This window comes from Toxorhynchites rutilus, chromosome 3, assembly GCF_029784135.1.
Source record: "Toxorhynchites rutilus septentrionalis strain SRP chromosome 3, ASM2978413v1, whole genome shotgun sequence".
Lineage (NCBI taxonomy): Eukaryota > Metazoa > Arthropoda > Insecta > Diptera > Culicidae > Toxorhynchites > Toxorhynchites rutilus.
Genome location: NC_073746.1, coordinates 181,399,293 through 181,426,982, shown reverse-complemented (window position 1 = coordinate 181,426,982; position 27,690 = coordinate 181,399,293). Strand labels below are relative to the sequence as shown.

Below are 27,690 nucleotides of genomic sequence, written 5' to 3'. Positions count from 1 at the left end.
GATTTAGAGCGGTAATTTGGGAATTTGTCTGTAGGGATATGAAACTGAAATTGAGAAAAGTTCGGTGAAAAATAAGTTGACAAAAAGTGCCCACTTCCATAATTATGTTTTTTTTTTCCAAAATATATATTTTTATCAAGGCTCATATGGCGTTAGCCTGACGGGGCCGGAGTTCAATATTTTGACAATTTTTCTTATTATCAATGTTAGTAATATTTAACCGATTACTCGCGGTCGGCTCGAGGTTAGTATTACAAGTGTTCTCGTAATTGGGATGTTGCTGTCTCCAATGCTCTGTACGTGTGCCCGACACGGGATACTTCCTATTGGGATGCAGCTGACCATTAATCAGCATTAATCAGTGGACTGCACAACCTTTGGCCCGTGTATCTGTAAAGAGTGTGTGTATGTATTACCGCGACTAAGTAAAAGTTTATAGATCGGATAGGAGGGATATGAAACAGGGACACAACGAAGGAAACATCATTAAACGTTGACATCGGCGTTTCTGAGGAACAGGTATAGATGAAGCAGAAGATCAGGATCACGGCTACCTAAGATATCCCGGACGGGAATATCCGATTGTCTGCCTTGTGCTCTCAGTGCTCTAGAGAACCGAGAGTGAGCAGCATGAAACCGAATACACCACCAGACAACATGCTCGATGTCGTGGTAGCCATCGCCACAATCACAAAGATTGTTTGCTGCGAGCCCAATGCGATAGAGATGCGCGTTTAGGTTGTAGTGATTGGACATGAGCCGAGATATCACGCGAATGAAATCACGACCTGCATTCAATCCCTTAAACCAAGCACTCGTCGAAACCGTAGGGATAATCGTGTGTAACCAACGACCGAACTCATCTTCACTCCACATGCGCTGCCAACTAACGAGTGTGTCCTGACGAGGAATGTGAAAAAATTCATTATAGGCAATTTGCCTTTCAAAAAGTGTACCTTCTGAATCAGCTTATCGTCGAGGGATTATTATGGTTATTCATTTATTTATTCATTTATTTATTTTTTGGTAATTTGTATGACTTCCTCTCGGCATCAATAACTTTTGCTGGGCATTCTGCAAACTCCTCACGAGGTCTTCCAGATGCTGCAAATCAAGATATCCCCAGGCTTTCTGAAAGGATTGAAACAAGAGTTTTTTTTTCTCGCAGGACTACGTCTATCTTTGGGAGAAACAGAACCGGAAACATGCATAGTTTTTTGAAATCGTTTCAAATTCAAGGAATCGTTTTGATATGAGCGGATATCAGTCATTTGAAATAATTTGTTCATTTGTTATTTTGTTCAATCTCAAGACGTTCCATTGGTCGATAGTCCAATAAGCCTTTTTCAAGGCTAGAGGCGAATAATTTCAATTGAAATATATTGTGTTATTTCCATTTGTTCGAAATTTTGTAAAGATAAGATAATGAATTAGTTGACTAAAAAAAACTCTTTACGAAATTGTTGTGGTTCTGAAAAGAACGTTTGGTATTGTTGGATTCAATATATGTTGAATAATGGTTTTATGTTATTTCCACGCAATTCTTTATTTGCTCAATTTCTTCCCACTTTGACTTCTTCTTCTCCTTTTTTTTTTGGTTTGCCTCATTGAGACTTTGTACTCAAACATTCATTCAACGTGGGTGTTTCGGTGATGATGATGTCCTTAATTACGGAGACTTTGAACTTTTTTCAGTTATTCTCCTGTAGCCTTGGTGAAGGACAATTTGGACGCTCTCGCCGCCTAACAATGGTTGCTTGCTGGATGACTGTGGAATCGTGAATGATGTTTTGAAGAGTGAGTGAGTGTTCGATCATAGAGACTTTGGCAGTTCTTGCGTCTCTAGCCTTGAAAAAGGCCAATTAAGAAAACTTATTCTTAACTCACGCTCTTGAAAAAAGCCATTTTGGGTGCCCTCGTCGCCAGCCCCATCTGGTTGCTAGTTGTATGGTTTCCGAAATCATAATGATGATGACGGTGATGATGATTTCGTCAAGCTTCTCGATTTTGTAGAAAACGAAAACTTATTCTGATCTGCATGGTCTAAATGAACTTTGCAGTTCATTCGCCTCTAGATATTTTGGCGTATGCAGATATTATGCTACCAAAATTATATCTATGATTGGAAATGCATAACGTGGCCATTATCTATCACATATTTTATTATAGAGCATATAAGAGAACCTTGAACTGAGGTTTATTCAACAAGATGAATAAAAAATGCGGAAAAGGGTACGAACAATCAGCTTTTTTATTTTATAGTCATTCAACAGTTTTGCATTTATATAATTTTCTTTATTGTTATAGATGTATAGAAATATTTTCAATCGATTTATGAAAACATTAACATGTACTATTGAGTACTCGTTGTACTTCGACACTAAACCACTGAACTTATTGAATATATAAGTATTTTCTCAGTATCTCTTAGCTAAATTACATCTCTAACGCTCCCAAAAACAACATCAAAGGAATGTTCTACAAATTATAATAATCAGCACCTTTTGCAGAATGGCAACAGAAAATCCGTACCGCATCGAAGCCATTTTTTTGACGTAGAACTACGTCTTGCATTAAGGGTGCCAAGTCTCATAACAGGTAACAGGTAACGTCATAACGTTTTTATGAAATAAAGTTAAAGTTAATAACTATTTTTGCCGCGAACGGGTTTAGACGATTTATATACCAAACGAATCGGAAATTCCTTAAGATTTGTTTTTATGCTCCATGTTACAATCCCCTAATGTGTAAACGGTTTAAATTGATTTCCATTTCCCCATACATTTGTTCTACTCATTTGTGAGATTCCCTATCCATGCCGTCAATAACGAGCAACTTATCGGCGATCAATGAAAAGGAACGATTTAAAGTCACCGTGAACAAAGAAAAGAAGAAGATGAAGGACGGAGGGGGATATTTGCCTGGAACATAAATATTGGATCTCGCTGAGGCAAACTTTTAGTATCGTTCTAGATACGAAGCAATGAACATCGCTTGTTCTTCCTTGTTTTGCGTTATCACATGTCTTCGTTTCGGATTGAGCTGTAAGCGTGACCAAATAACTTACTCGCTTATCTCTTTGGCATTGCAATTTTTACATCAAACTGACGCCATTTCATAAGGTTCTGAACTACACAATTGTGTGGGGAATCATCAAGCTAGGCTATCATCAGCTCACCTAGAAAACAATAGCTCTGGAATTGGGTGTGTGATTTGGTTTCGCATGACAGTAGCAAAACTGTCTCCACCAAGGATGACAGCAAAGCTAACCGAGACAGGAAATATTAATAGAAAGGGATTCTGTTGAGAAGAGCGCAAAGCGGAGATAAGTGTGTATGCGTAAAATAATATCCGAAGTTATAAACAAGCGGCTGGAACAGAATAATAGCGTAGTTCTACGTTAACAGTATGGTTAACAGTAACAGTATGGACAACCTCCTATAATTTTTTTCAACCGAAGAACACCACTCTCTCCGCAGTAAAACACCTTCCTCACATAGATTACCTCCTTGGAATGAGCTGCACGTTGATGCCACTTTTAACCCGGAAACAATGCACGAAAATTGAATGATCGATCGGAAAACGTCACCAATAAGCCCAAACCTGCTCCTAAATTTAAGCATGCTCTCTCACGACAAAAAAATCAAATCAAATCAGTGTTTTATGATTTCGAATGTAACTTTACAATGTATCGAACATTTTGAACATTTAACTCTTGTGAAATTAACTCAGTAAAATTAGTAAAAGTTTTGGTGTTGCAAACATTGTTGTGATGTCTCAACCGAACAAAAGAAGAGAAGAGAAGAGAAGAGAAGAGAAGAGAAGAGAAGAGAAGAGAAGAGAAGAGAAGAGAAGAGAAGAGAAGAGAAGAGAAGAGAAGAGAAGAGAAGAGAAGAGAAGAGAAGAGAAGAGAAGAGAAGAGAAGAGAAGAGAAGAGAAGAGAAGAGAAGAGAAGAGAAGAGAAGAGAAGAGAAGAGAAGAGAAGAGAAGAGAAGAGGAAGAGAAGAGAAGAGAAGAGAAGAGAAGAGAAGAGAAGAGAAGAGAAGAGAAGAGAAGAGAAGAGAAGAGAAGAGAAGAGAAGAGAGAGAGAAGAGAAGAGAAGAGAGAAGAGAAGAGAAGAGAAGAGAAGAGAAGAGAAGAGAAGAGAAGAGAAGAGAAGAGAAGAGAAGAGAAGAGAAGAGAAGAGGAAGAGAAGAGAAGAGAAGAGAAGAGAAGAGAAGAGAAGAGAAGAGAAGAGAAGAGAAGAGAAGAGAAGAGAAGAGAAGAGAAGAGAAGAGAAGCTGGGCTGTTGGCTTGAGCGTAACAATTGAAAAACGAGAATTGGAAATTGTGCGTATTAGTTGCCCCTACTCGTCTGTATGGGTATAAAATCATAAAAATCCAAAGATCAAATGTATGAGAAAAATGCTTCCAATTAAATTTCTTATTAATTAATTCAATTTTGCCATTTAAGGATTAGGAAATTGTAATGTGTTGCAAATCTAATTTTCGGATTCTATTGTTGTACATATCATCAAAATCTGTTCACAGTAGAAAAAGTTGTTAACGTTTAAAACCATTTCTGTAAAACGTTATATGTTTTCAAATGTGGTACCATTACTGAAAGATGCAGTCCTATGTGAAAAAGTGAGCACTCTTGTTTTCCGGTGTCTTAGTTCTACATTCAGAATTATATATAGACCCAATTCGTGAATGATAGTATTTCAGTTAATAACATTTAATAACGTTGGCTGTTAATAACATTGATAATGTACTAATTTTTTTCAAAATTGTAAAATTGAAAAAACAAATTCGGGTAGCAATGGAGAACTATAAATCCGACCAAGTCGAATTCATAGCAATCTGCGTGGAATTGCACTCTGCCAGTTGATTTTTCTGCAATCAGTTGAAGTTTCCGGATGATGTTTTCAACAAAATATGTGACTACAGGTAATCTTCGATATAACGTACATTTCACTTTCAAAATTGTACGTTGTATCGAATTGTACGTTATATCGAAGCATAATAAAGTACTCACAAACGTAGTCTATAATACATTATTGTGTTGCTGTTTTAGTAAAGTTAATGATTAACTTCAATCAGAAGACGAAGCCAGCCTTTCTCATGATGTTTTCCTTCGTACTGTTGATTAAAGCTTGATTCATTTAGAATCCGGAATCATAAAACCAGCTGTATTTCGGGATTTATTGAAAGTACAAAACTTGTTTTAGCATCACAATACAGGTAATTCATTGTTCTATCAGAAAAAAAAATATTGAAAAAAAATTTCCTTTACACTTTGGAAATGTGTACGTTATATCGAGGTAAAATGTACGTTATATCGAAGTTTCCCTGTATCAATGATCGAACGTATAAACAAAACATACACAAGCAACACCCTCCACAAAGTGGTTGTTGATACGGAATGGAACCAAAATTTCAAAGGTTACACTCGAGGGGCGATTAACACACCGCGCGGAGGCAAATAAAAAGAACTTTAATTGAATTGTCTGGTTTATGTTTAAACGAATGGCTTCCGTATTTAACAAACCGTTTAACCATCCGCTGCTGCCAGTGGCTGGTGTCGGACCAGCAGAAGCGCATTGATCCGATGAAACCCGTCTCATCGCGGAATATCGAAGTGGATGTGGGGGAGAAAGCAGACACTAATAATAATAATAGTTATTCAAAATTGAAAGCGCTATTCGGGGCGCAGCACTGAGTTTATGTGTGGCACCGCACATAATCAGACATCGGCCATTTAGTTGCGCTTAATTGAAATTCTCGAGAATTTTTCGTGTGATTTCATGGGCGGAATTTCACAACTAGAGCCAGAGCCGGACGTTTATGAATATTTATACCCGCCCCTTTTCCCGCCGCGTTTGCCTGTTCGTGGCTGAAATTGCTGAAATAATCGCTAAACTTAGACGAACGGCAGCAGCAATGCCAGAGAGTATTTTACCGCCCATCCGAAAACCAAAAACAGTCTATAGTTGGAAGCGAATTCGCTTCCATAGAATTTGTTATTCTAACCTCCACCCATCCCGTTACTTGCGATATCATAAATTTTATACAAATTTCCTCTTTCTCCAATATTTGTTTATTTGTCGTTTGTTGTTATTTCATATATTATACGACTGTGCTTCATCTCCCGCCATGTCTCTACCCGATCACCGACTTTTCATTAGACACGCGCGAGTCAAGAGCTACTGAAAATTATCGTCAATCAGTGATGGAATTTGTGGCGGCTTTCTTTGCTTCAGCGCCGCGGTCTGCCGCATTCATAAAAATATTAACACATATTTAATGACTAAGCCTCTAGGCGGGAGAGAAGAAAAAAAAAGAAAGACGTCCGACGATTTTTTCCGGCTATGCTATTGAAGAATTGACTTAAGGAAACCCGATTCGGGCGGGGATCAATGGGTTGTGCGTTGGTGCGCACGGGTATCGGTTTCCTTTTCTGCTTGATTTAATCTCTCACACCGGACTAACCTACATTTAAATTAGATAGACATCAAAGTTTGTTTGGGGTCGTAAATTCGACTTTTAATCGGCACGAGTGACTGCTGACTTTGAGGGAGTCATTAAGCCGTAGTAAATATCGGTGTTTATGTTGAGTGTCACGTAAGTGCGCCGTATCACTGTGGCCATTTCGAATGCAACGCATTTCTTCGAGATGGAAATGATCGGTGTTGTGTTATAATCCTTAATTATGATAATATAAATATAGCTAACAAAGCTAGTGGACGCATGTGGTGCTTCTGGTGGGGTTGTGTGGATGTATAATGAAACGAGATGTATATAAATTCTGGAAATGGATAAAAACGTAAAGAATACTCAGATACAAATGAGTCCGACAATAGGCCACCCAGTAACTTACATTGACATCATGACACATTGAAAAAATCGGCAGCCGATGCACACAAAATCCCTCAATGAACCGAGCCTGAATTATAACTGTAAAGATTTTCCGACACAGAATTCAAATGTTGTTGAAAAGATAAAGAATTTTTTTTCCATATTTTTCACTAAAAAGCTATAAGAAACTACTCAAATAACGTGTAATTTGTTCAATAAGTGTATGAAAATTAAATAGATTTCGTTAGATCAAAATATGATCTCTTGTTTAAGCCGAAGAATTGTTGAAGTTTCAGCAGTTTCTGTCACGCGATTTGATTTAAACATTCAACCCACAAAAACAAAGTATTTTTGTTATAGGAAATGAAAAATGAAGAACGCTGGAGAATGAAATGTGCATTGGCAAAAACGACATACAGCCAGCTGTACTGTTCACGCGAGGACAAGAATTAATTAACCATCTATAGACGAACTTCATGCCAACTCGACTGGCCGTTGGCAGCACCATCTCAGATATCAGTGAAGCGTTGTGGGTGTAAAGACATGGGTCAATTAAGCAACTTTGCATACTTGAAATATTCGAAAACTAATTAGACTACTTTTTGGAAAAATAAATTTTTGTAAAAAATTAAGAAAAAAAATTGGATAATTTAAAAACTATGACACCCACAGAATTCTTGTCAAAGGATGAAATGTAGGAAATTATTTAAATTTTCACTAAAAAATACCAAACATTTTTTGGAAAAAAAATTCGCTGACAAAAAAGTTATTTTAAAAATTAAAATTGATTTTTCTATCATTTTTGTATGAAGACTCCTGAAAAAAATAATGTTTTGCTCGTAACATTTTTGTGTGTAAATTCTCACGTTTGACATGTTCTTGACATGCTTCTAAATAGAGAAAAGCTAACAGAGCATGTAAATTGCGATAATTTATAATGTAAATGTGCCCATTTTCCGATGTATGGAAAACTTGTTGGAAATTGTAAGAGCTATTTATATCTAATTTTTCAGAATTTTAAAATTATATGTTTTCGAGAAAAATGAATTTTAATTTGCAAAATATTTTTTATTCAATGATTTTTTTTCCAAAAAAATCATTGATAATTTTTAATGAAAACCTGACTAATGTCATACATTTCATTCTCTGACCAACTTTTTCAGATCTTAAAGTATTCAAGTTAAGAGTTTCCAAAAAAAATTGAGAAAACTCAGAATTAAAAAAAAAAACTACAAAAAAATCTATCAGACCTACAAAATTTTAGTCAACCATCCACCGGTGAACGAGATTATAGTGACCGCAATCAAGACACCGAATTTATTTATTTATTTATTTATTTATTAAAAGATACATTCATCTGACATAAGTCTTAATGAACTAGAGGGTTTAATATTATATGAGCCTAGAACCAGTAATACGTCGCTGGAAACAAGCTGCAGGTTCTCCAAACTCGAAAAGCTCCTCAACTGAAGAAAATGTGGAGAGTTCGATTGAGCAGGTATGATTCGAGCCAATTCACTAGACTATCAGAGACTCCCAATCGAGACATTTTCCGCAGAAGGATACCATGATCGATGCGATCGAAGGCTGCTTTCAGGTCTGTGTAAACGGTATCCACTTGAACTTTGTTTTCCAAATGTGCAATACAAGTTGACGTAAATTCCAACAGATTCGATGACACAGAGCGCCCTGGCATAAAACCGTGTTGCGACGGAGAGATGTAGCTTTTAACATGAAAGAAGATAGCTTCTTTCACAATTATCTCAAATATTTTTGAAGCAGCAGAAAGACTTGTTATACCCCGATAGTTTGTTACGTCTCGTTTGTCGCCCTTTTTATGAACAGGAAACATAAAGGAATGCTTCCAAATCTCGGGAAAAATTCCTTGATCCAACGATGCAGTAAAGATCCAGGCTAAGGGCTCAGCTAAAGCATCAACACAGCGGCAAAAAATTATTGCAGGTACACCGTCGGGACCCGGAGAGACCGATTTCTTTAATTTCTTAACGGCCTTAGTGACATCCGTAGAGCTAATCCCAAATGAGCGCAGATTAATGAGATTCTCTGGAACATTGATAGCTGCTTTTACAATTTCATCCGTATTCGCAGTCGCATTCGAAAAAACGGAACTGAAGTGATGAGAAAAAAGGTTGCATGATTCGAGCACAGATGTTGACTCCAAATTGCCCAGAAACACGGACTTTGGAATAGTCGATGATTTACGTTTGGAGTTCACAAAGTTCCAGAAACTTTTGGGATTTCGACGCAAATTGGTCTGAACACGCAAGACATACGACTTGTAGAGGGCTGAATTGAGCTTTCTATAGGCGTTGCAAGCACGATGAAAGTTGCGTTTAGTTTCAGTGGTTCGATATTGGCGGAGTTTACGCTGACAGGAATTTTTGTCGCGTCTCAAAAGTCGCAGTGGAGGAGAGCTCCAAACAGGAGAGGCAGCAGGTTTTCGTCTCGGAGTATTGTCATTAAGCCAATTGCAAATAATATGGCAAAATGTTGCAGCCATATCATTAACGTCATTTGTTGCCAGCCTACTGTTCCAGTCACAACTCTGCAGATAATCGTTGAGCATGGCAAAATCGATTTTGGAGTAGTCTAGCGGCTGTTGAATAGGGTCATATGATTCACAGTTAGCACGGTCCTCACAATCGGTTAGAGTTGGTAAGGAGAATAATAGCGGAGGATGATACAGATCAATAGGTAACAATGGGCATATCGCTTCGTTCACAACAATATTGCAATTAGCATCACATACAACCAAATCCAGGATCCGACCCCGATAGTTGCGAACTGAGTTGTATTGCAGGAAATTCAAACCATCAACTAGAGCAGCGCTGGCAGCAGACATCGTGGAAGCTTCCTGACTTAAGGCTTCGTCGTCAAGCAAATCCCATGTGATGTTAGGCTGATTATAGTCGCCACAAGCAAGAAGAAGATTACCATCAGGCATTATGTCACGTAGCTCATGCAGCGTAGATAGATGCGCATCAATAACACCTACATTCTGACTTCGATCGGGAGGTATATAAACGGCGCAAAGCATTAACCGCTTTTCACGAATACAGGCAGACACACAAACTTGTTCGAGATTATTGCCATGCATTGTGCGTACCTCAACAGATTTATGATGACTTGACACTGCAATAAGCACTCCTCCTAATGTAGTTTTGCGACTATTACGTGGACTACGGTCGCAACGAAAAACGTTAAAGTCGGTTCCAAAAAGTTGTAGCGAGTTGACACTGTCGTCAAGACCGGTTTCGATCAGGATAATGACCTCATAATTACAATCACAAATCGCTACGATGAGGTCATCGATTTTTGTTTTCAGACCGCGTACATTCTGGAAGTACATCCAGACATCATTTATGCTGGTGGCCACACGTCTGTTGACACGAGATGGTTCGAAGCGTTGCTCATGTTGACTGGAAGAGTTTGGAAATCTGAAGGGGGGAACATCGTCAGGCAGGATAGGTTGAAAATTACATCCATACTTGCCTAGACAAGCAAGTCGGAAAACCTCTTCTCTCACATCAGACACAGGGCCGGGGCGACTACGGCTGCATACATGGCTAATGGGCTCGACTGTGCTAAGTGGATAGGAAGCTTCCAAAATGCTTATTTGAGTGCGCCCCGGTGTCCATTCATCGGCTATGTTGTGGCTGAGATGGTTGCTGCTGGCTTGAATGTTTGGTTCACAGCAGATGGCTGCCGAAATTTTTGAGCCGAGTGGTCTTCGAATTCACGAAAAAGAACTCCTTCCGGCCACGATGACGGATCCAAGGCATTCGTCTTCAAAGCCGGATCAAGACCAACTTTGAAAGAGACGAAGCGCAAGTTGTTGGTGTCTGTTCCTTTGGCAACTAATTTCACGATTTCAGGTTCTGTTTCGATTTCCAGGTTTGCTTTAACCATTGCAGAGATTTTATCACTTGTCACATCTGGACGGATGCGTGATAAGTAGAGCCAGAATTTGGTCTCCGGTTGTACACAGATTGGTACCGAAACAACATTCTGACACAGCAGTTTCGAACCAGTCTGACACTCATATGTTTTAGGTATCGGAGAGTCGGATCCCCGGAATCTCTTCGAAGGACGAGTTGGTTCACTTCTTGGCCAAGGGTTAACAACAGGGGACGGGATTGATGGAACAGGCTTCGATGATAACTGCTTGATTTCCGTCTGCAGGTTGCTGATAGCTTCCGTCAGGGAAACCAAAGGTGATTTCTCATCGGCCAAGTTGGTGATCGAACGGAGATGCGAGTTCTCGAAAAGCTCTGCGCATTGATCACACATCCAAAACAGGTTCTTCCGATGTGAAGTGAAGTAACCCGTCAGGGCACGTGACACTCCAGAGCACCGCATGTGAAATAATTTGCCACAGTATCCACGGCAAACCACCACGGTATCAATGCCAGTTATTCCCGACAAGCATTTGGCACATGTTTTATCCATGCTGGCAGTTGAGCAGTTGTAACGCCTTAAAATATATTTCGGGCGGTTCCCAGCCGGTCGATAATGAAACAAGCACGAAGTTGATCGCTCCGGCAACGGCACGAAGGTGATGAATGAACCACAACAGCGCGATACAATTGAAGTGATACAAAACAATCTTAACAGTCAATTTGCACTCCAAATAACAACTTCATCAGGGATATTTTTAAACAGGATAGTCCAGACAATTAAAATTAGTAACTTGGTAAATTAAATTAAATTTTTAACTACACAAAACACGTTAAAAAGCAAACAAAAACAACAGTTAGCTTACACAAGCTGCTGTTTACACTTGTACACTTGTACGAATTAACACAACTGTTTGAGCAAACAGAAAGCACTGATGCGTAGGGTTCGTTTAAGATTCCTCCTAAATTCAAAAAGGAGTCCACCGGAAAGAGAAGTGGTACCGCTAAGAAGGCGGCCAAGAAAGCGTCAGCTACCAGTTGCTTCTAGACGCTTTCACAAAACCATCGGTTTTTTTCAGGACCACCAACAAGTTTAAAAGACTTGAAAGAGTACTTCATTCAAACAAATGATTACCAAACAAGCGGTAGTCCTACGTCTACCTTGCGGTCATATCATAGATATAACCTAATTCTAGTTTTTTCATATTTCAATCAGTATTCTGATGATAGCAGTGATTCTGTAGACCGAGAAATTTAATGCGTAGTTTTATATGCGTAAATGAATTTAACGTTTTGATTTTTCATGATTTTTATCTTTCGCTATGAATTGTCTTTACTTTTTTGTCGTAAAAGTCCATCGAACCCTTGATGAGAAAAACGAGAAAATGTTGCAAATTCGTCAATCTGTCAATCTCGAAACTAGCGTTTACATACATACACCCCTTCATTTTTATTAGATCAGAAAATATTGCTTATGCATTGGATTTACGACCAATTTGAACTGAATTTCCTTTTATTACTCGAAAACAGCGAGTTGTTTACACAAAAATGACACTCAAATGATCATTCCAGAGTTGTATCCACTCGGAAACCAGAAGAATAAACATTGTAGGAATTTAAGAATAATTACTCATTAGTACAAAAAAAATTATCTTCATGTATCAACCGAAGAACACAGCACTCACCACTGGAAGATTTTGGTATTTTTGCCTTTATGGGAGAAACTGAAGATGACACAAACACAAACACTCTTCACCTAACGGCATGACAACTGTCGCAAGTCTTTTTAACTGAGTCTCTGCCTTAGTTTTAGGAACAAAAATTTAAAGAAAGATCAGATTTTCAATGTAGTTAGACATTTTCATTTACAACTTCTCCTCCGACGCGAGTCCTGAAGAATGCATGTTCTTCGTAAATGCAATTTATAGTAAAGCTCTTCTGCTTTGCTTCTGTGCGTTTGTGCAAGCTCTACACTATGCTTGTTTCATGGGTTATTCTTAAAATAAAATTATATAATATTCTTAAAAAATAAAATTCTTAAGTTGAAAAATGGATGTGTTATATCTATGATATAACCGCAGGGTTGACGTGGCCCTACCGTTGGTTTAGTAAGCATTTGTTTGTATTGATTAACCCTTTTACGGGTAGTAGTAACTTTATTGGTACCAAAGATTTTATTTTTTTCTCTTCTTTAACACTAAATTGTCACTTCTAGTCTTATGTGGTAACTAGTTCTGAAATCTAGCAACATGTCTGATTTTTTGGAACGAGACAATATCAAAAACTATTCATTTTGCAACCGTTTTTGTGTTAACAACTTCCAATTCAGAGCAGCGACAGCAAAGTTCTCGAAAAGTCATTGTCAATTTGTTGAAGTTTTCGAAACATATTTATTTAGAAATTAGAAACATTATTATTTAGGACCTGCTGAGTCTGATTTTTATTAGTTGTTTTTTGTTGAAACTAACATCAAAAATTCAAATATAAAAAAAAATCATATTTACCATCAAATGATTACCGCTAGACGGGCAGTGGCAGCTATATTGCCACCAACATTTTACGCTAGCCGTACAGTGGAAACTATATTGCTACTAACTTTTTCAATGTTTTTAGCTATTTTGCGTATTGAAAAAAAATGTTTTGTACATTTTAGCATGTATTGTATTGTAGCTGATTACATGCCTAGTTCTCACGGCCCGTTAAGGTGAAGGTGGAAGCTAGCCATTGTAGTAGTGTAGGTAAACCCACTTGTAAAAATGGGGTAATAGTGTTAGTGAGAGAAGAGTAAAGCACATGTAAATAGATCAATTCACTTATCAGACTGTGTGGCGCTTCATTGACACGAGTCTTTGAATACATTTGTAAAAAAATTACAATCCAATACTGAAGTTAGATGTATGAACAAAATATTCCGATGAACAATTGCAAACATAAATATATATAGAAGGTGCATTTGCATATGAAGTAAAATTCTGATTATATGCGAGCGTAACATGAGCAAATTTATAACACATGCGAATTAGGGCTCTTTTGATATTAACAAGTTTTTCCGCATAGTAACTCGATGTTGAAATTCCCTAATATTTGCATTCGTTGATCTTATTGTTTTCACATATTCATGTTGGAGAGCCTTAACTCTTCTTTTCTTAGGCTGAGGCATTTTGATTGAATGTAATACTTTTCCGTTTACTATTATTGAAAGCATTGGCAGCCGTGGCAGTGTTCCGAGCTCTGCAATACAATTTGCTTAACCAATGTTATAGTTGCTAAAACTGTCATTAAAGACCCATTAAACGTAAAAATAATAATTGTATTGATATAAACACAATTTTATTCTATTGATTTTCATAACATGATACGCTATGACTCAGGAACAACATTTTATTGAGTAGTTTTTTAAATCTGTTTCGATGATGTTATCTGGCATTAGTGTCGAAAAAATAACGATGCTTTCACCAATACAAACAAAACCATTGCCGAAGATTGAAAAATGAAAATTTAACTTTCAGAGCACTTGCTCGAGTTTTCCGACGTTTTTCACTATACAGTGCGACAGCAGATGAACATTTAATATCTTGTGAGTAATCGATTAGAGTTTGGTTGCCTTTACTTGATGGGAAGTGTGCGAAAACGATAATTTTCTTCACACTGGTTCCCAAAATTATTGATTTTCGGACGAGGGGTGAGGGAGGGAGATGAAAGAAATGAGCGCCATTGTGGCAGCCATTTGTGGCTAGCTTCCACCTTCACCTTAAAGGGTTAATTTTTGATTGAATGAAACAATTCTCGAATTCAATTGCATTCAACATATTTGCTTTGTAGATAAAGAGTTTGAACAGTTGTTATGTAAGATCAATTCATGCATTGCAATAGATTATGTTCTTCGTTAAAAGTAAATTTGATGACCGTCCTTTTACGTTTGATATGATGCCTATGACTATCGAAATATGTGAACGGAAGAATTGTCAAACGACCATTGTATTTTACATTTCCGTCTGAAATTATTGCCTCTCTCAAGTGTACGTACTTCTCGAACTTCAGGTACTATTTGCAGTGTTTGCAAATCGGATTCCCTCAGGCGCATTAATTTTGAAGTCTGTGTTGGGGAAACCGTATATCGGGTCAATGAAAACAGAGCAGTTGGGATAAAACATGGCATTTCACAGCTTTTCAATAGTTTAGTTAACACGTTCGTCGCCCAAAGCGACTTTTTGGAGTTTCTTGCGGAGTCCAACTTGCGGATAAATCATGAAATCATGATCGAACTTAGTTTGTAGACAACTTTATCATGATCAAGCAATATTTTATTCAATTTGAAGATGAATTAACAACAATAACACATGCCAAAGCCATATTATATGGGTTTCGCAAAAAGTTGCAGTACAAACCATCCGCACTATAAATTAATAAAATGTATAGTATAATCATTATAATGATATTGTTATGATTTTATTATTTTTCTACATATCCTATAGTTACACTTAGGTGCCTATTCTATCAAATTTCTTTTCAAAATCCTATTCAATTTGAACGAGGAAAGTGTCACCCATATCTGGGTGACGGGGCGACGAAAGTGTTAAATAAATTCTTTATTGTGATAGATGCGTGGGAATATTCCCAAGCGATTGCTACAAACATCTTTGTGATCTATCAAGAAATGGTCGAGTTATCGGCGTTCGAAATCTTTCATTATTTCTTACATGTTCAGCTTTAAAGCTTCCATTTTAAATCTCATTCTTTCCTGTTGAACGTAGTCCAGTTTTAAAACCGCGAAGGTGTGAAGGTGTAGGCTAAAAATAATTTGTTTACGTCCAAAGACACCTCATTACAATCCTAGAAAACGGTCATAACATTCAATCATATTTTTCATTTTGACATGAAAAATCATAGACCCAGGCGTCAGCTGATCTGATTTTATTGTTCGCAATCACCTAAAAATAGAGCAATTCCAAATGAAATCGACAAATGACAAACATTGTATTTTTGAATCGAATGAAAGTTTGTATTCCATTTGGGAAAATTTAAAAAATGGGTCCAAGATGGTAAAACTATTTTTGACGAACTTTGCGGAACATCGAATTTTTATGAATTTTCGAAACTTCGAATTTTTGTATGTTAACAATCATCATAGTGACCAATCTATCCTGGATTCCTCGAGTCGAGAAAGACGCACCACGCTAGATATGAGGTACTAGGGGGGCGTTGCTGATTAATGGTCAGCTGCATCCCAATAGGAAGTATCCCTTGTCGGGCACAGGTACAGAGCATTGGAGACAGCGACATCACAATTACGAAAACACTTGTAATACTAACCTCGAGCCAACCGCGAGTAATCGGTTACATATTACTAACATAGATAATAAGAAAAACTGCCAAAATATTGAACTCCGACCCCGTCAGGCTAACGCCACGAAAAAAAATTTTGTGGTCCATTGTGGTATACTGTTATTCACTCTATAAAGAAGATTGTTCGACTGATGAACGATGTTTGAATATGAGTAACTTTATATACATTATAGAGGTACCTTAAAGGTACCTGACTTTATATACCTGTACAGAGGTAGCTTAAAGATACCTGACTTTATATACCTATACAGAGGTAGCTTAGAGATACCTGACTTCAGGTATAATCTAGGCATAACGTAAACAAGTTAATTATATTTGTACCCATAACGTGGTGCTCCCGTGGCCGAGTGGTTAGCGTCCCACACTATCATGCCGGGGGTTCGGGTTCGATTCCCGTTCTGGCCGGGGGATTTTTCGTCAAAGAAAATTCTTCCGGCTTGCACTGTGGTCACGCGTATTCTAGAGCTTGCCACTCGAGAGTACATTTCAGGCGTGTTATTCGGCATAGAGTTATTACTAATAAAAATTACGCAAGTAAAGCTACGTTGAGAAGGCAAAAGTTCCACTGGAACGTTAGAGCCATCCAACAACAACAACCCATAACGTCCGGTTGAATCAACAAGGTGTATTTGTTGTTGGGATTTTAATTCTGCTTTTCGTGTTTTGATTGTGTAACATGAATAATATGTTAAAAGTTTGTATTAAGATAAAAAAGATTTTTTAATATCGCAACGTTTTGTGTTAACCCAGATGCCTTCAAATGTTTTTCAACGTAACTCCTAAACATATATTTTTACCATTATGTATTTGGAAAAGTTGTTGGAAATTATAAGCAAATTCATAAAATTTCATGAACATGACGGTATAACTCGACAAACGTATTAAAAGGGAATATTTACTATAAAAAAGACAATAAATTAAAAATAGTTTTAAAATATCTCGAGAATGGCTTCATTTAGAAGGAGATTTATATTTCGCTTTTTTGTTTTAAATCACATCAGAAATCATAATTTGTGGCTGAAAATGATTGTTAACATTCAAAAATTCGAAGTTTCGGAAACTCATTAAAATTCGATGTTCCAAAAAGTTCGTCAAAAATAGTTTTACCATCTTGGACCCATTTTTTAAATTTTCTACATGACTTCTATTTTAAATGAAAAAATTTAAAAAAAAATTAAAAAATATATATTTTGGATATTGCAAATTAAATTTTTTTTGTAAATAAAAAAAAGAGTACTAATTTTTTTTCTCAGTGTATAGTTTTTTCATGTTTAGACATCAATACGCTATAACTCTTACTATAGTGTCTTAGAAAGAGTTAAGACTCATAGTTTTTTAGATATAAATTATCAAAGATATCTCCTACTAAAATCGATACGCCCTTTTCAAAAGTTACGCTTGAGTCAAAAAAATTCCCAATCGCTGTGGAAAGCTCATATTTCCTCCAACCCAAACAGAATACAAACTTTCATTCGAATCAAAAATACATGTTTTTAAAATCTGCATTTTTTGGACGATTTCATTCGGAATTGCAGAATAGATAAATCGATATCCTAGCCAGAATTGAATAATTCGACATTGTCAACTCAGCCTCACTTACTCAGCATCGTATCACGGGTCACAATTTCATTATATCTATATCAACAGAGAAACACAAAGGAGAAAAAAACTATCCAAACAATTTTAATCAACTGTAACAAGGCCAGTCTTCATTCGAAGTGGACGAGTTCCATTCCCGTGGCCCCGATGACGATTTTAGCACTCCATCTCTCCCTCCCTCATTGCTCGAATTGTGACATCAGCAGCCCCTTTCTGTGGCCGGTCCACAATCCGAAATGATTCCCAGCACGGCAAGCTGCTGGTGTGGTATGGTTCAATTCAATTAGGCTTCCGCGGACAAGCCCTGCCAATCGATGATGCTCTTCCAGTGCGCATATCCGCGCAGTTACTGCCGACCTCCCCGCGCTTAAGCCCGATCCACGCCGACCAACCGGAAGTTACATTGGATTGGTGAATTAAAAATTGAAAACAGGCAGCGGCCAACGCGCGAATAGAGAGCAGTTTTCGTTTTCCCATATTTTCGATCCATTCCCATTTTTCCACTATTCAAACTTTTCCAATTGACGGAAGGGGTGAAAATTGTAGCCCGAGATAGAAGCGGCAAACGGGAAGGAAGCTGGGCTGTGGGATGTGAAGTGTTGAAAACGGAGGGTAAATCTTTTCATTTGCCTCATTTTAGAGCTGCGTGAGGATTCTTCTCCCACACTTTTTGGTTGGTTGGTGAAAAAAAAACGCCAGCGAATGTTGAGCGATGATCGTTATCGCCATCAATGGCGGGCGCGATTTGGATTGCTATGAATGTTGATGCAGCTGGCGAAGCGAAACTTGAAAACTCAATTTTGTCAGCTGACGAAGCGATCGACCGATTTCGGGACGAGGGAGAGCGGATTTTTATTCTCATCGCTGAATTGATTATCGTTTTGAATAAATTTTAATTCTATTTGTTCGATATTCTGGTGCCTCTCCCGTAGCAGTCAATCAATAATGGTTTTAGAATGAAAGGGCGTTGGTATTTGAAAATTTGGTTACGGACTGATAGAATCTGCACAGCTCTGAGTTATCGTGCATCAGATTTAGCCCGAAACATAGACATCACCACTGACGATAGACTGTTTTCTAATGCTCTTCGCCTGAATCAATTTACTTTATTACACCAACAGCTGCCGCTGCTGCTGTCGATGTTGCCATCGCTGCCACTTCAATGAAGTGCCTTCAAACATCCCAGTTCCACGGGGGTGGAAAATAATAATAAAAAAATAGAACCTTGTAAGCATCCCGGCCGTCATCGTATCATGGTGCGCTTTTCTTGCACAACCAAGAGGAGGCAGCATAAAATCGGTAGCATACTGATAAAACTTAATGAAGTGTTGCTGCTGCCAACTCTCAGCCCAACCCAATGCATCGCATGCATCGGAAAATTGCTTCGTTTCTCACTCTCGGGATTCTACTCGATTTATTAAAAAGTGGAAAATATAATTTATTTCATATTAAACTTTCTTATCTTGCTACTCTCTCGCGTGTGCATAGACGGATTCCCGAATCGTCGTCTAGCATCGAAGTTTGTGTGCAGCAAGAGAAGAAAAAAATGGAGTGCTAGCATTCACGTCTTCTTTGCTTTTTCTCTCTCTCTCTCTCCCATCTATCGTTACAGAAGGATTAGTTTCCTACAGCATCCCCAAGGGCGTGATTCGGGGGTTGGAGGTTGACCTCTCGGATCGAACCTTCGACGGCGAGGAGGAAGGTGATCGCCTCATCGGTGGTCTCGGCCAGCTCGTAGACGGTCAGAAGGGAGCAGATAACTTTCGCATCGATATCCACGGTTTCGGCAAGGGTGAGTATAGCCTAATTCTTTATACAGTAGCAGCAGCAGCAGCAACAGAAGCAATGCGCAAAGCTCCTCTATTTCTCAAGGAAGCAAGAGCACAATGATGCTATAAATGGAAGGATTTATCATGTGGCATTATAGCTGCTGAAAGGGATAAATTGTGTGACGTTTCAGAAAGCGGAAAAGCAACTTGGGAGTGTGATTGTGGGGTTCAGCGTGGGTTGCGGCCAGCTCGGCATCGATCATATGCCAATCCGAGCCATCGGAGGTTAATGAAATACAAGTGTTACGTTTTTGCGGTTCATGTGGTGTTAACCTACCGAGAATCAGTGCTGAATGCTCGAGCGCACATTTTGGTTTTGATACAATTGAAGGCATCTTAGATTATCTCCGCTATTGGTTTGTCTGAAATGGTTCGTGCCGATGTTCAATGTTCGATGATGATAAAATCGAGAAGATGATCAAGCATAATGCACGATACAAGACAGTTGTCTAAAATTCGCGAATAGCTACGTTGTATAGATTCCACAAAATCTGTCCAGAAATTCGTTGATCGCATCTTCTTCTGTGACTCATTTTCTAAACGCAACGAAAACACAGTTTAATGCGAATCGTGACGGATGATGAAAAGTGCATCATTTATAACAACTTTGAATGAAAAAGAATTGAAGCGCTTGACCGATTATCAATCCTTTCACAGCAAATGAAAGTAATGCAATTCAATTATTCGGACGATTACTACGCTACTAATAGTTGAGGCAAACGAATAGTTTGCGTCAACTAAATCTAAAATAATATGATATGATGTTTCAAATGAATATTAAATACACTCTGTCCAACTTCCATAAGACCAGGTGATGATCTGGCTGCTTCGTGCCAAGGAAAACAAACAATGCTTCAACTTATATTAGTGTATTGGTATTGGTGACTACCGTACACTGCATGATTTTCAAATGTGTGTGTACATGCGCTGAGCGTAAACCAAAGGTTTTGTATTTTTCAAGTGTCAAGTTTCTAGAAGACCAGCTACATTTTACCGTTGTTTTAGTTGTTTTGATCAATAAATCTGGAAAATGGCTGTCGTAGCCATTCCGCGTCGTTTTAAATCAACCGCTCGCCACAACAATAATCCAGATACTGACGTCCAAATTCAATTTCACCTTCTCGAGAGATCGTAAAGTCTTTGTATACCTCTCGCGTTTTTCGGTGTCTTTCCAGTGTTGCCACATTGAAATCTGTATTTCCGAGCTAAACATCTTTTTTATTTGTACAGAAAATAGAAAATCTGTATTGCTGATTTTGCTTGATATAGTCTGCTTATCCATATTTTTAAGCTCGTGATCAATTGTATAGCTTGCCAGTAGTTTTCTGAATGAGACTGTTTTTCAATTTTGAGGCCTATGCAAAAGTTTGCAGTGCAATTCTTTCTCGCAAAGAGGTCTAATTTGATAAAAAAAAAAGTGTGATACCTCAGATTGAGAGTTTAAGTTACATAGATAATTATCCCAAATAAAAAATAAAAAAAAACATATAAAAATGTATTTTTAGGGAAAACCGACAGAAACAGGAACATTCATTAAATGCTCACTTTCCTCGTGATGTTCACACATTGTCTTTCACAATTTAGCCGTGATGTTGTTTGACAACTGTACTGAGGCACTTCCCCCTTGGATTTTTACAAATAAGTTCGATTTGATAGTTGCGTTCACAGTTTCTGCAGCGAGACGTTTTCAAACTTTTGTTTTGTTCGCATTATAATTTTAAAAAAATATGATTTCCATCACTACTATATTTGACACATTTGACAGTAGCAAAAATAGTTCAGTTAAGTACTGTTCGAATTGTCTGATAGTTTGTTGATTGTTGCGTAAAATGATCAAATATTTAAAAATCATTATTGTTCTTCTTCTTGAATGACGTTAACGTTCCCTGTGGAACTTTTGCCGTCTCAACGTATGCATTAACTAGCGTCATTTATTAATACTTAGTTGAGATTTCTTAAGCCAAATAACACGCCTTGAATGTATTCCGAGGGGCAAGCTCTTGAATACGCGTGACCACAGTGCAAGTCGAAGGAAATTTCTTTGACGAAAAATCCCCCGGCCAGAACGGGAATCGAACCCGAACACCCGGCATGATAATGTGAGACGCTAACCACTCGGCCATGGGTGCACATTATTGTTACAAAATCTGTATAAAATATGCATGGATATCCAATAATCTGTAATCTGTATCTGTATATTTTTGATCAAAAAACATGCTGAAAATCTGTATCATTACAGAAAAATCTGTATATGTGGTAACACTGTGTCTTTCATGTATGTCATACAAAAGAGAGGAGAGTGCGTTCTTTTGACACTCCCGATTCGCAATATCATTAACATCTCCTCTCCATTTGGCAGCATTTTACACCATCAAACTCATATTCGCTATAACAGAGAGTTCCAGATTGCTATAATCTCACAGAGCATATCGGTATATTATTCAAAGCTTCTGAACAGATGAAGCACTTGTGATTAATTATTTTTATTTTGTTGTCAAATCGAATGAATTTTATAACATCTACGTTCTGTATTTATATTACCAATACTATCTCCCACAATGCCAAAGGGAAAAAAGCATACGGAGAGAAAAGAAAGACAAATCGATGCATTCCACCAAGAAAATGTTGGTATCAGAGAAATTTCTCGTCGGATTGGACGATCCCATCAAGTATTGCTCAATTATTTGACGAATCCTCAAGGATACGGTAAGAAGGAGAGAGCTCCACGTAAATCGAAGCTCTCTGATCGGAATAAGCGGGAAATAGCTAGAACAGCTTCGAATATCTCAAAATCGCTTATGCAAATGAAGCAATATTAAGTTAAAGCTCCTCATTTTACGCCATCTCAATCAGAAGACGTCTGAGTTTTGCCGAAGCTCACATGAACCGACAGTGGGACATGGTATGTTGTGAAAAGAAAGTTACCAACAGAATACATTTTGCTATATACCATAACGAAAAGTTCTTCAATGTATAGGTTATCTTCACTGACGAAGACAAATTCAATTAGGATGGTTCTGATGGTTTCAACGGGTACTGGCGTGATTTACGGAAGAAGGAACAGTATTTTTCAACCAGGAATTTTGGTGGAAGCTCGTGCATGGTTTGGGCGGGATTCTGTGCAAGATAGCTTTCGCATCATTCAAGGATTACATATATGTTCTGGAATCCTCTCTCCTACCGTTTTCGCGTGGATATCGTCATGAAAAATTCACATATCATATCATATTCATATCAGCGAGGAAACTAAGCAATGGATCATGGACCAAAAACTTAAGTTAACACCACGATTAAAGAGCTCAAGGTCGCAATTTCCGGAAAATGGAAAAATATCCAGAAAACAGTTCAACAGAATTAGCTAATTATTTACATGTAAATCAGCTGATCGTTTCGAATTTTTCATTGATAATACTTATGAATTTTGAAGTGGTCTTATAGAAACTGGACAGCTGAAATTATCATATTTAGGCACAATAAATAAACGAACAGGGGGTCTTCGTATCCACTTGGTTACGCGTTCGCTTACCAAGCGATCGATCGTGAGTTCAAACTCAGGGCCCTCAATTGACCATCTTTGTGTTATTATAGAATAACTACGTCCATGCAACCATCATCAGCGATGGAGATCAATCCATGGTGGTACAAAGATCGATTCATCCATACAACTGCTCTGCTCTGCAAGAAACATCGGGCTGCTGTTCTATAAATAATCCAACAATGATCAATATCAACTGTCTCCGCTGTCTGGTCTGCTGAACAATGGAAGAACAGAAAGAATACTCTTACGCCTAAATGGCTACTACTGTGTAATTTACCATAATGTAATGGAACAGAAAACTTAACGCCTAAATGGCTACTACTAACTACTGGTAATTAATGTTTTCCTTAAAACTATCGATCTTCGTGTGTGATTGTCCCTATGTCTTTTCATCCATTGCGAGCGATTGCCCCCCTTGGTATAAACAATAAAATAAGTTGAAATGTAAATATACAATAGATATACGAATAGATTTAAGAATTGAGTGTGATCATCAACATTGTAACAATTCCCTTATATCCCATCCCCTTCCTGAAAGAATATGTCACCCTTCTAAACTCGAGTAAACCGCGAGTAATCGGTTTTCCACCTTACTAACCATAGTGTTAGGAAAATTGTATATGTATAGTTTTAAAAAATACATTTAAGAATTCGGCTCCTTTAAACTAATGTAACTGAGCCTGTAAAAATAAACGATTTGTAAAAAAAAAAAAAAACTACTGGTAATTTACAATTAGTAGAAACATAAACATATGCACATGTAAACGATTAAAACCCGGCTCTGTCACAGCTAAAATTCTAATGAGCCTAATAAATAAATAAATAAATGGGATAAAAAAAAATAAACGAACAACTCTTTTGAACGAAATCAACGTTAAATATACTTTATTCTAAGCATTCATCAATGTATGAATGTATCTTGTTGAAATTGTATCTGTTTGTGTTGCAAGGAAATAGAATCAGAAGTTAGACAGAGTGTATGTTATATTGAGTGAACTTTCAGTATTTAGTCGGAAATCCATTACTTTTCAATACAGCTTCGCAATGTCTTGACGGAGAATCGATAAGCTTCTGGCATGTTTCTACTGGAATAGCAGAACAAGCTTTTTGAACCGCGTTCCACAACTCGTCCCGGTTTTTGTGTTTAATATTCGCGATATTTCTCTTGACCTCGTTCCAGAGATTTTCTATTGTGTTGAGGCCCGGAGACTGCGCTGGCCAGTCCAACACGTCAGTTGCTTTTTCAACGAACCGCTGTTTCACCTTTTTTTTGTGTTTAGGATCGTTCTGCTTTTGGAATCTCCATTCTATTGGCATTTCTTCCTCTGCATAAGGTAGGATTACATCATTTCAAGATTCCAAGGTATTCATTCTGTGCCATAATAGACTTTATCCATAACGCCATACCATGAAAAGCATCCCCATACCATAATGCAACCCTCGCCATGCTTGATAGTCTTCTTCGTCCAACTTCTTTTATGATGGCTGCAGATGTAAGGAAAGATCTTTTTTCACCAATTTCAGTATTCGGCGGTCATCCCTAGAACTAGTTTTCCATTTACGTCCTCGTGTTTTTGATTACTTCTTGTATTTCAGGGCATTTGTAACCATATCCTGTGAGCAGCCGAAGGTCTCTACTATTTCCCTAAAAAAAGATTCACCTTCATATCGCAGTTTTTTAATCAACCGTTCTTCATCGGGACTCCAATGTTTACCACGACCCATTGTCTGTAAACAAAAAGCAAAACTTTAAAGGCAACGTATGGAATATCAATATACAGTACAAACTTACTGTTTTCATTCACAGAAAACCGAAAATTAATAACCATTTTGTATTAGCAGTCACGTCACGATGTATAGCAGGGGTAGCCAAACTTTTGGACATTAGGGGCGACTAATTGTTCAAATGTTAGGCTACGGTCTACCAACATTGACTGCATAAAAAAAACATTAAAAAATTAATATAGTACTGAACGATAAAACAAAGTTTTAACCCTCCTGTACTCGCGCGCAAAATCATAACTCGTATATTCGCGCACGGTGTTACAGACTATGCGTCTCTGTAATTTTGCTATTGTGTATTTTTACACGTTATTGGTGTTTATTTATAGTACAAAAAGGTAAAAATTGAATGAAAAAAAACTCTAGAGAATATTTTTTTTCAATTTCATTTAGTTTCAATAGTCATTTAATTCAGCCTCCTCAAAACGAAATTATTGATTCTCGGTCTGTGAGACCGTATGCTCGAATATAGGAGGGTTAATTAAAGGAAAATCATAGGTCATACTTAAAAACATTCATTGATCATTTATTCTATAAAATAAAAAAAGGTATTAAAATAAATAAGTAATACTTTATTTTCTGTAAAGTCTCATCAATAAATATCGTTGATTTTTTTAAGAAAATTGTCATTTATGAACACAAGCCTTTGTTTTCCATAAAAATACACCCCAGATGATTATTATTCCTCAATTACCGAGAGGTATACTGCCGTTCTACGCATAGTTGTCCCAGGTTCCAAAATCAGCAACTGAGAAAAACGCAATCAAAATTTTCTAGCATACTTGTCTACCAGAAGCTTTGAGTATTTCAGTTTGGCAAAACACTGGGTTTTTTTTATAAGCAGTAAACTATTGTTTAGTGGAATGTGAAGAGTTCCCCTCAATTTAATCAATCAAGCTTGATTACGGTATACATGGTGGGACAGTTATGCCTAGAATATCAACATGGGACAGTTGAGCTTGATGTTGTTTTTTTTGAAAAGTTGGGAACAAACAATAAGTTTTTTGGTGTTTTTTTCCGAAAGAGTATGCATAAAAACATCGTTTTATGAAGAAAAGTGAAAATTGTCAAAAAGTAACATAGGACAACTATGCGTAGAGCGGCAGTATAAGAACTAGAGAAGAAAGGGATATCCGGTGACTTTCCGGTATCCGGCCTGTTGCTATCCGGCAGGATACTGGGTATTAGTAAAAATCAAATATATCCCATTAACACGAGATAAATCTAATTTTTTTCAAAATTAAGTTAATATCAACTCATAACATTAATTCATTAAGACTATTACTTTTATTACAAATTTTTCAACCGACCGATTACGCTTTGGTTCGTCGTTTTTCACTGTAAACACTACTGCAAGAAACTGAAAGATAAACTCTATCAAACCTTGCCAATTGAGGTACTGCTTAGAGTTTGATGACCACTAAACGTAAGGAACGTGATTGCGCGATCGATCCGAAAATGTTTTCGCATAAGAGTCGATTTCGTTAGTAATGGATTTTTTCTAATGGAAACTGACTATCATGTTCACTTGCCACTTTGTTGAAACTGTCTCAAAAGGTGTCATGAGCATCGCGTGTAAGGTTGAAGCGGACCGGGTTTCCAAAGACAACCCGGAACCCACGGCCAGCTCGAAGAAGGCTAAAAGCTTAGCTTTCCCACCCGACCTCTCTTAGGCGATTGGCTTAAGCGCCACCTCTTTCGAGGACCAATCGCCGCGTTAATTGCCCAGCTAGAGGCCTGACAGGCAAGCCTAAATTGTATCCTTTTATAAGGATCGGGGAATGATCGAGCTGTACCAATTCCAGTCAGCGAAGACCTCTGGAAGACACCCGTAGGGTACTCCGAGAAAACCGTCAAACGACCAAGAATCACCCTAAAAGGCACAGAAAACCACAACAGGGTTTTCTCATTACCGGAAATATCCAGCGAACAAATCACCCGACTGAATCAACCATCTGGGAAACAAAGGCTCCAAAACAACAATTAAATCCAAATATTAATCACGAAACACGGATAACGTGAAACCTTAATGAAACATAAAATGAACGATTACATGATCATTGACTTTTACTCCTAGACATTATAATGACAAAACTCTCTGAATGATTGAGTGGACTACGGGTTTCATTTTACATTGATTCCGTACATTTCTTACATTTCTTTTTACATTTAACTTCGCTTAGATCTTAACAGAAAAAAAAATAATCTGTTCAATATTCCTTGCAGAAAACTTGATATTTTAGTAGGAACATACTCCTCCCATCATGTTTCGAATTGCATATTTTGAAATGTTGCGTAATGTTTCCCAAAGCGAATTATCAGGAAGAGCAAACTAAACAGCCCGACAAGTTATCCCGACAGCTTTCACCCGACTGAATCTATAACAGCAAAATAGAGCTAACAAGCAAAATTCTATTCAACTAGAATTACACAATAGGGTCCAATATTTAATTTTAGAAATTTTTAATTTCTCATTCCTTACTCTTGTTCTATTCATGACTATACTTCTTGAAAGAAATCTGCACATTTAATCTATTTAGTTTTTACTGGTTCTCGGAACCTTATGCCGGATGTTTCCACTATTTTCAATTGGTCATTTAACGAATAATATGCCTGGAGAAAAAATTGTTGAAATTCTTCCAAGTGACAATTAAAAAAAAATTATTACAAATTATGGTCGGATAAGAGGATGAAAAATATTAAAATGAAAAATATACATGAAGATATATCTATTCGTACAACTTATTTGTTTTATTGAGGTTGGCGTAACATAACACCTTATAAAATAATCGCGGCAAAAGGTAGAGGGATATTTAACCCATTGCGTTTGGAGGTGACACTA

At 37.5% G+C, this 27,690-nt stretch overlaps 1 protein-coding gene across 4 annotated transcripts in view; it reads left to right on the top strand.

Annotated features, from left to right (window-relative positions):
- Window positions 1-27,690, top strand: part of LOC129775535 (discoidin domain-containing receptor 2) — a 631,586-nt gene that overhangs the window by 416,723 nt on the left and 187,173 nt on the right. For all 4 annotated transcript variants that reach the window (XM_055780375.1, XM_055780374.1, XM_055780376.1 and 1 more), the window contains one exon: window positions 19,312-19,491. In XM_055780375.1, the coding sequence (XP_055636350.1) occupies window positions 19,312-19,491 (180 nt within the window). The remainder of the gene's footprint in view (window positions 1-19,311; window positions 19,492-27,690) is intronic.